This window comes from Aotus nancymaae, unplaced genomic scaffold (genome assembly GCF_030222135.1).
Source record: "Aotus nancymaae isolate 86718 unplaced genomic scaffold, 86718_ANA_hifiasm-v0.15.2.pri h1tg000004l, whole genome shotgun sequence".
NCBI lineage: Eukaryota > Metazoa > Chordata > Mammalia > Primates > Aotidae > Aotus > Aotus nancymaae.
Window position 1 is genome coordinate 14298293 of NW_026988415.1, and position 9888 is coordinate 14308180.

The following is a 9888-nucleotide window of genomic DNA, read 5'->3' on the forward strand; positions in this document are numbered from 1 at the left end:
TTAAAAAGAGAGAATGAAGGGAAAAAAGAAGTACCATTCCCAAGCAATTTTGAAATACAGACAAACTCTATTTGATCTGAAAGCTTGGGACTAATCTTTGATAACTGATGTTCCACACCCTGGGCTCTTGGTTCTACATTCTGAGCTTGCAGCTCCGCCCTCAGGATCATCCTCCATTTGTCATAGAAAATACGCCTATATGAATTTGTAGGATAATAGTAGTTTTTTCAGTCTGTTTTCTACCTGTAGAATTTTGGAAGTTCAATAGCCTTTTTTCATTTTCTCTCTTTTCTGTCATTTTCTGTACAAGCTGACAGTGTTCCTGTCAGCATAAAATTCTCAAAAATCTTGTAGGTCTTCCATGTATATCACAGAGATTCACTTCATTAGACAAGAGGCTCTTCTACAGGTCTTTCCTGGATAATCCCATATCTATTTCTGGCTTCTGCTGGGATGGCTGAGAGAATTCATGAGGCAAACATTTAATCTCTTCTAAAAGCCCCCTCTGTGACAGAATAACTTTTGATTCTTCTGAAATACTAGCAAAGGGTTGTTCGGCCACACACTTGGCTTTCTTTCCAGAGCATGCTTTCCTGACAGTGAATCTTCTAATTTTGCATATTTTGAAATTTGGATAGGCAGAGAAGTTCCCAAATCATCGTGTCCTTGTTCCCATTTGCTAAATAGTTTTTCCATCAATCTTTCTAATTCCTCTCACGTTTAACTATAAGCAGCTAGGAGAAACACATCTGCACCTTCAACACTTTGCTTGAAAGTTTCCTCAGCTAAATATCTAAGCTTACTGTTTTCAAGTTCTGCTTCTCACATAACTGCAGGACACAAATCAGCTGAATTATTGCCAGTATACAACAAGGATCGATCCCCTTTCCTCCAGTTTACAATAACATGGTGTTTATTTCAGAGACAGAGAGAAATTGATTGACTTTAAAGAATTGGCTCAAGTGACTGTGGGTACTAGCAAGTCTGAAATCTGTAGTGTAGGTTGGCAAGATAGAAATGTAAGCAGGAACTGATACTGCAGCCTTGAAGTAGAATATCTTCTTTTCCAGGAAACCTATTTTTGATCTTAAGACCTTTTAACCGATTGGATAAAACCCACCCATATGATGGAAGCCTCTATAGAAGAACAGGAATAGTTCCACTAGAAAATTCCAGTATGACTCTTTTTCACATAACTCGTTAAGTAAACTTCTACTTCTTTAAGCCACTAGAGTGACATTTTCTGTTAGTAGTTTAAGTCTCCATTTCACATTTATGTTTGCCTTTAGCCGAAAATAGATGGAATCTTTACACTGATGTAGTTGAAACTCTAGAAAAGAATGAATGCCATCAACAAGAACAAAGCAATATGAAAGCGTGAAGCATGTTGCAAGACCAGTTAATCTCCCCTTTTGATAAAGAATTTGGTGGTCCTAGTCACTAGAACGTGGACTATAGTGAGTTTGAGGTGTGGTGTCATAGATACGTGAAAATTTGTTTGAAGGCAATTGAATTTGAGCCAGGATAGACCGTAGTATGTAATTGTTTATGCATTTAAGGAACTTTGGGGACACACTTAGGTAGGAAAGAAGATTTGACATTCAGATTGCAAGTGACATCTGCTGCCATATCTGTGACCAATTGATTGCAAAGTATCTCTATGGGGATTACAATTCAAGGTGAGATTTGTGTGGGGACACAGAGCCTAACCATATCAATAGGCATTACAATATACTTTGTATATTGTAATATACAATATTGTATATAATGTATATATATAATGTATAATGTATATAATGTATGTTGTAATATACAATATTGTATATAATGTATATATAATGTATAATGTATATAATGTATATTGTAATATACAATATTGTATATAATGTATATATAATGTATAATGTATATAATGTATATTGTAATATACAATATTGTATATAATGTATATATAATGTATAATGTATATAATGTATATTGTAATATACAATATTGCATATAATGTATATATATAATGTATAATGTATATAATGTATGTTGTAATATACAACATTGTATATAATGTATATATAATGTATAATGTATATAATGTATATTGCAACATACAATATTGTATATAACTTATATTTATAATGTATAATATATAATATATATAATGTATAATGTATATAATGTATATTGTAACATACAATATTGTATTTAATGTATATATATAAAATGTATAATGTATAATATATATGATGTATAATGTATATTGTAATATACAATATTGTATATAAACTTCTCACATTCTACTACCGTGGATATTTTAAACCACTTTCAGTAAGTTGTAGAAATCTTACTTCCATTTAGATTTATTTACCTGCTTCACTTTTAATGCAAATGTTTTAAGTATTTCCTCTCTATATATTAAACATTACAGCAGATGACATAATAGTTTCTGCTTCAACCATCAAACATTATTTTTAAAAAACTCATGAGGAGGATGGTCTATTATATCTACCCCTATATTTACTCATTCCAAATGTTCTTTTTCCTTCCTGAAGTGCCATCATCTTTGCTATTTCTGTTTAGGAAACTTCCTTCTGCCATTCTTTAAGGATAGGTCTGCTATTTACAAATTCTCTTAATCTTCTTTTATCTGAAAATGTCTTTCTTTCCACTTCATCCTTAAAGGATGTACTCATGGATACAGAATTTGTAGCCCCACCTATTGTCCTAGCTACTCCAGAGGCTGAGGCAGGAGGATCGCTTGAGCCCAGGAGTTCAAGACTGCCATGAGCTATGACCACACCACTACACTGCAGCCTGGGCAACCGAATAAGACCCTTTCTCTAAAAAATTATTTTAATTGTGTTTGGCAGCAGGTGGAAAAGTGGACTACCGATCAGCCCTGCTCCACACCATCTCCTTCAGTTTCCTCGATGCTCAGTTTTGACTTTTTTTACATTCCCATGTAGGAAGGACTATTGTCCAATCAGTGTATATGAATCTACTGCGTTCCTTCAACAGTTACATGGGATACTGTAGAGATGATGAAGTGTGACGGCGAACAGGTATTTTGAGAGTTCTTAAATACCCACGTCAATCTTTCTTGTGAAAACTGGAATGGGGTCGGGTGAATCTACTTCTTGCAGTTTTTCAAAAGTCATGACCATAACGAAGTGTGAGCATTTCCTTGCTTCATTAAACAGTCTGGAAAAACGCTTCTGCGTTTGGATTGGTTTACGTTTAATAAAGATTGAATGAAACCACGAAAGGGCTTTTAAGCTCACAGGCAAACAGGTCACAAACAAGAGCAAATGAAAACCTGAGACAACCTTGTGCAGCCACCAGGGCAAACAATGGATTAAGAACAGTGCTTAGAAAGGGAAGGACAACGGGGAAATTCGCCAATAAAGAGATATATGTGACCAGCAAATATACCAAAAAGGAAAAAAGGCACGCGTGTGAGTTTGGTGGCACTCTGTAGCGCAGTTACTGCACTATGCTGTTTAAAGAGAAATGCGAATAAAAGAAAGGTACAGTGGCTTGGCTGGCCGGTTTTCGGGGGAGACCGTGGGAGAAGAGGGGTGATATGAGAAGGCAGAGGCTTCTGCATGTGCTTTCTGTACAGAATCAGCGTAGCGGTCCAGATTGTCCTCCTCCACTCCCGTGCCACCCGAGGAGATGGTGTCAAAGCGATCCCTGGCCGCTCCACCCTTCAATCCGCTCTGGCCTACAGAGGTGCCCGGAAAGAGGCGGGGCTGTGTGGGCGGGACGGGGAACGGTGGGCGGAGCTGAGCATGTGGGGCCTCAGCTTTGACGGCCTCACGGCAGCTTCCGTTTGGGGGCGTGGCTACGCAGGGGACGGAGCTATGCTTGGGGCGTGGCCCGCAGTGAGTGGGTGTGGAGGGGGCGGAGCTGTGCGGGCTCGAGGAGGAGGGGTCGAGGCTGCGGCCACCAGAGCCCGGCTTGGTCTGGGAAACCTGGGGGCGGGGCGGACAGGGCGCCCTGCGGCCGGCGGGTCGCGCTAGTGCTCGGGTCCAGCCGCCCTGAGGCTCGCGCTCTTGTGGGTCAATCGGTCGTCTGGGCCTGCGCAGGGCCCGGGCCCATGGCGGCGTCCGCGGCTCTGTCGGCGGCAGCGGCGGCGGCGGCCCTGTCTGGCCTGGCGGTGCGTCTGTCGCGCTCGGCGGCGGCCAGCGGCTCGTACGGCGCCTTCTGCAAGGGGCTCACGCGCACGTTGCTCACCTTCTTCGACCTGGCCTGGCGGCTGCGCATGAACTTCCCCTACTTTTACATCGTGGCCTCGGTGATGCTCAACGTCCGCCTGCAGGTGCGGATTGAGTGAGCGGCGGCAGAGGCCCGGCTGGAGGGGCGTCCTTGTCCCCTCCCGCCCCCGGCCGGGTCCCAGACATGAAGGACAGCCGGGCTGCGGCGGGGGGCGGGGGCGGGGCGGCCCGAGCCCCTGGACTCTAGACGTCCGCCGCCCCGGCACGACCGCCCAGCCCTGGCCCTGGCCCCGGCGATACCGGATCGCGCAGAAACGCACTGAACAGGCCCCTGCCATCGGGCTCCAGAAACTACCTGGGCTCGGCCGACCTGTTGCCTCACATTGGCCAAAGTGGGAAATCGGAAGGAGGGAATTCTGCTGTGGCGACTTGACTTTCCAGGCCCCAAGCAGAAAGGTAGGAGGCGACAGGTTGGAATGGGGGAGGGGCGGTGGCTCTGCCCTCCAGATGGCGGGGCGCCTTGGCGGTCAGGGGGAAATATGGAAGGCACCGGGGCAAACCAGCCGAAAGAGCTGTGGAGCCCAGCTGGGGAAAGGAAAGGCAGCCTCAGGCTCTCCCCTCCTCCCCAGTCACGATTCCAGGATAGGGTGAGGGGCGGCCCCCTCCCACCCAGGTCCCAGTGCCCGCCTCCCTTTCTGCACAGGCCTCGAGGGTATCCCCTGAACCCTGGGGAATGGAGGGGAATGGGCCAGGGGCAGCCCTGGGAAGGGCCTAGAAGAGCAACGATGCCCTCACCCTTCTCCCCCAATTCGGTGGGCATAGGGAGGTCGGTTCTCTTCTAGGCCAAGCCCAGGTCTGTTCTCTTCTCAGCCGTCAGCCCTGGGGCTCTCTGCAGCTCCTGCACAGCCCTTGGTCGAACTGCCTCCTGTTCTGTCTTTGAGGCCAGAGGACTGGTCTGTGCCTGCTCCTGCTGTCCCTCATGCTCCCCTGCCCCTCCCTGAGGGCACCCCCCAAGCTCTGCATTTGGAAACAGGGAAGAGTGGGAGAGACTCATTCCTACCGTCCCCTCCCCCACAGTCTTGCTCTTCTGCCATGTCAGCCCATGCTCCCTAAGGCCCCGAGCAAGGCCCTCCCAGGGCCAGAGTCCCATCCTCCAGCCCCAGACGGCCTCGAGAAGCCCACTGTGTACTGAGGTGATCTGGGAAAAGGAGACCTGCCTGAGCACACAGCAGCTCTCAGCCTGGGCTGGGCAGAGCAGATGGAGGAGGGGCTTGCAGAGAACGCCATTCCTGGGGGAAGCAAGGACCTCTCTGGTGGCCAGGCAACTCAGGTCCTCATCTATCTCTTTCTTTCTCTTTCAGGCATTGGCGTTTGTAGACCGTGACCCACCCCTTCTCTGGCCTTGCCTGGGGGCACCTCTGGCCCTGGACCTGCGTGGGCAGAGGCCGAGTGAAAGGCCTGAGCAGGAGGAGAGGAAGGGCCTTCCTAGGAGAGGCACAGCACGGACAGAGGCTCATGGGGTGGGGGTGCCCAGTGATCCGGTCCTGGCTCGGGAAGGGAGGCCCAAGTTCCCTGGGAACTGAAATCTGCTAGCAGCACTGTGAAGGAGTGCATTTCCCCCTCCTAATGACAGAGGAAACTGAGGCTTCAGGGAGGTGGAGAATTTGCCCTTGACACACAGATAGGAGGAGGAGGAATTGAGGGTGCCCCTGGGCCTGCAGGTCCCCCACCCCTCCCCAGTCTTCTCCAAGACCTGGCATGGTGGGAAGAGGGAGGGGGAAGCAGACACGAAGCATAGGGCTCCTAGGGCACCAAGGGAGACAGGGGCCCGGGGGAGGGAATCTGGGGGTCTAGCTTTCCTTGGAGCAGTACGGAAGGTAACAGGGAAGATCAGGAGGACAGACAGTTGAGATGGGAGACTGGAGAGATGGGCCCCAGGACCCCTGGGGAGCCAAGCTCTCCCCCACAGAACCTAGCCTCCCCACCCCACCTGGAGCTTCACCAAGGGCTCCTCAGCAGTGAAGTGGCACAAGCCTCCCAGTTTGGTGGCCGAGTGGAGGTGGTGGTGGTGTCGTGGCTCCTGGAGACACGACATAACCAGGAGGTGAGAAGGGATAAACCAGGGGTGGGCCTGGGCTGAGACTCATGGCATGACCCCAATTCTCTCTCCTGAAGCTCGACCCACCATCCCCAGGATCACACAAAAGAATCTCATCCTCACAGCTTGGATTGGTCCTGGGGTCCCCCTGGTGTGCTGCTAACTGGTGTACCACAATGGTCAGGAGCAGCCCAGAGGGGAGCCAGGAAGAGACCCTTGCCCTCACCCTCTAACCCCATTTCTGCGTCTCTTGCACTGGTACCCCGGGGTCCATGTTCCCAGTTCTTGGGAATGAAAACTGCAGCAGTCCGGCCAGCTCCAGGGACAGAGTGGCCCAGCCACCTACCATGTACCCTCCTCAGCTGCCCACTGGACCCAGGTCCTGAATGAAGCTGTCCACCTGCCTCACCCCAGAAGAGGCTAGATGGTGGCTGCCTCGTGCCCCCTGCAGTCTCCCACAGCTAGGGCCTGATGGCGTGCTTCCTTGTGCCAAGTCTCCTGGGAACCCCTGACCCTGTTGGCCCCTCTCATCCACCCCTACCCTGTCTACCCTGGACCCCCTCTGGGGGCCTGTCAGCCTGCTGGTCCCCCCCACACGGATCTCTGGAGGGCAGCCTCCATGGGACAAGAGTGACACAGGGCTGGAGGACAGGAATGAGGGGCCTCTTGGTGTCTGATGCACAGATGTGGCCCTTTCAAACCCCGGTGTCACCCTCTGGGTGACTGGATCCCCAGCCCCAGCCTCTTCCTGGGCCAGTGAGGAAGGGTGGAGGAAAGCTCTTCTCTGAGTGCATACGTGGGAGTGTGGGGGTGCCTGAGCCCTCCCCGTTCAGGGGGCTCGGCTTGGGACCCTGGAAGCTGCTTCCCTACTGGGAGAAATGCATGTCAGAGCCGCAGGGGTCCCTGTCCTCAGAGATCCCCCTCCCACTTCAGGGAGCCCCACCCCATAAGAGGGGCACAGAAGTCCACGTCTGCCCACTCCCGGTGGCTTCTGCTGTGGCTGTATTGGCCTAGAGGGGCTGGTTGGGGAGGGGCAGGGCTGAGCCCTCAGCGTCTGCTCCTGTCCCTGCTTTTTCACTTCTGCTGCCTGGAGTGGTAGCCCCGCCTGCTGCTCCTCCACCTCCCTCCCTTTCTCTCCTCTCCCCAACGAGGTCCTTGCTGTGTGACAGGGTCTCCATGCACTTTATTTATTTGCAGTCTGTTTTCCAGGCAGCAGAGCTTCTACAAATGCAGACACCGACCGGAATGACTTACGCTTTTCTGTGTGTGATTTACTGTATACTGGTCAGCACAGGCTGGCCAGGGAGATGTTCTTGTTTCTGGTGTTGTCACGTCTTGTTTTCTCTAAGTTAAAAAAAAAAAAAAAAGTCCTTGATTTAATACACTAAAATCCCAACTGGAGGCCTCCTGTGTCTGGTGAGGGATGCAGTGGCCCCGGGTGGAGAGAGGCCCCATGGTGAGGTCACCGGCTCGCATGGCCAGGAGCTGGCAGGGAGAAGCCTCCAAGAGGGAGGGCTTGGGGAGGCTGTGGCAGGGACAGTGTTTTCTGTTCAGAGGCTGTGCTGAGACCCAACTAGACCCAGACCACTGCCCCATGAGAGGCAGGCAACAGCCTAGCCTGGCCTAGAGAGGTGGCTGCTTGTCCTGTTTACAACATCTGTTCAAACGACCCAAAACGTAAGTCCTCTTCCGTTTTAGAGTCTGGTGATCAAAAGTGCCTGAGTCGGCAGAATCCTGAGGGTGAACTATGGTGAACTGAACTGAAACAGACTCCACACAGGTCATTTTGTGTAGTGCTGAGACCCGCTTCGTGCCCGAGGCTACCTCCCACTGCCTCCCTACCAGCCAGGTTACTGCAAAATCTTGAAGATAAAGGACCTGGTCCCGGAAGCCTGCTTCCCTTCCCTGACCTTGGAGGCAAACTGTCCCATCAGAGTCCCCCTCCCTAGTGACTCCCACAGGAGAGAGTTCCCTAGTGGCTGCTGTAAGGGTTGGCAAGCAGGCAGAAGGTGAAGGAGGGAGGGCTGAGGGGAGTATTAGAGGAAGGCCCACAGGGCCCCAGGAGGGAGGCATCGGAGGTGGCAAAGACTCAGGAGTGCAGCCTGGGTTTAGGGGCCCTGGGGGCACTCCTGTTGCTAAGGGCTACCCAGGGGTCAGAGCACCCTGACAAGGAGGACCCCTCCAAAAGCACTGCTGCCAACACCCTATGGCATCTGCCACCACAGGAGAAATGGGCCCCAGTCCCTGAGCTTCCCTACCCTTTGTCTAAATGGTCCTCTTCAGTTCCTGATGGTCCCACTCCCACTCCAGGGATCAAGTGACTTGGCAAACCAAGATGGGGGATGATCCTCCCAGAGCCTGGCTCCAAGGCCTCCTGAAGAGAGAGGACCACCCCTCCCATCCCTGCTACAGAGGAAGGGAAGGCGGGAAGGCCAGTTATGCTCCGATGGGAGCCCAGGAGACCTGAGCACTAAGCCCTGAGCCCAGCTCTTCCACTTCCTACTGTGTGGTGCCAGGCAAACTGTGCACAACCTTGAGTTTTTAGTAAGGCTCCTTTGGGATGCTTGTGAGCAGCGAATATGATGATGTCTGTTCAATGTTTGTCATCAGATCTCTCCTGGAGCAGCCTTGTTACTGTGGGGAAAAGGAACCAAGTGAAGGGAACGGACCTCTGATGAGAGCCTGCCCCGTGCCAGGCGCATTCTAGGTGCTTTGCATTCTAATCTCATCATAATCCCACAACCACCTAACCATTATCCCCATTTTACAGAGAAACCAAGGACAGGAACCAAGTCTGAAATAAAACCCCAAGCAGAAGCTCTTTTCCTGAGCTCCCAATCCCCCCTGGAGAGGCAGGGAATTGGGCTTGAGTAATGGTGGAATGGAATGCCAGAGAATTGGGCTGGAGTAAAGGTTAGGGTTAGGGTTAGGGTTAGGGTTAGGGTTAGCGGAGACACGGAGGGGTCTCTACGCTGGTGGAGCGATCTCCATAGAAGATGATCTTGTTCTTTCTGGATGGGGTGCAGGAGGCAGATAAGAAATCCAGGTGCAGCTGGGCGCGGTGGCTCATGCCTGTAATCCCAGCACTTTGGGAGGCAGAGGCAGGCAGATCACAAGGTCAGGAGTTCAAGACCAGCCTGATCAACATGGTGAAACCCTGTGTCTACTAAAAATACAAAAATTAGTCGAGTGTGGTGGCGCACACCTGTAGTCCCAGCTACTTGGGAGGCTGAGGCAGGAGAATCGCTTGAACCCAGGAGGCAGAGTTTGCAGTGAACTGAGATCATGCCACTACACTCCAGCCTGGGCAACAGAGCAAGACTCCGTCTCAAAAAAGAAAAGAATCCAAGGCTTGGAGGTGGGACAGACCTGGGGGCCTTCTCCAAATGGAGCTCCCCAATGGGAGCAGCTGGGGCCACCCTGAGATGGGTTCACCTATTTTTTTCTCCATCCTACCTCCAGAGATTGATTGTGAGCTAAGAGACTGAGTCAGGAGAAGGCAAGAGAGCAGCTAAGCGGGCAGTTTCGGGGGCACCAGAGCAAATACATTGACAAATGGGAAATATAAAGAGCATGCAA

The 9888-nt window shown here is 50.9% G+C and overlaps 1 protein-coding gene and 1 non-coding gene across 2 annotated transcripts; both read left to right on the forward strand.

Annotated features, from left to right (window-relative positions):
- Positions 1 to 4093: 4093 nt before the first annotated feature.
- LOC135268057 (small integral membrane protein 10-like protein 2A) lies at positions 4094 to 4403 on the forward strand. Its single transcript, XM_064384269.1, has one exon. It carries the CDS (start codon positions 4094 to 4096, stop codon positions 4328 to 4330), a length of 237 nt encoding a protein of 78 aa, XP_064240339.1. The 3' UTR covers positions 4331 to 4403.
- Positions 4404 to 4489: 86 nt separating this feature from the next.
- On the forward strand, positions 4490 to 7705 carry LOC105732259 (uncharacterized). The gene is made up of 2 exons (XR_010345564.1): positions 4490 to 4667; positions 5573 to 7705. It is a non-coding gene; the product is annotated as an uncharacterized LOC105732259 (transcript).
- The last annotated feature ends 2183 nt before the right edge of the window (positions 7706 to 9888 follow it).

What these genes read in the sequence shown, in the direction of transcription:
- LOC135268057 (XM_064384269.1), top strand. Translation starts at nt 4,094, where the DNA reads ATGGCGGCGTCCGCGGCTCTGTCGGCGGCAGCGGCGGCGGCGGCCCTG.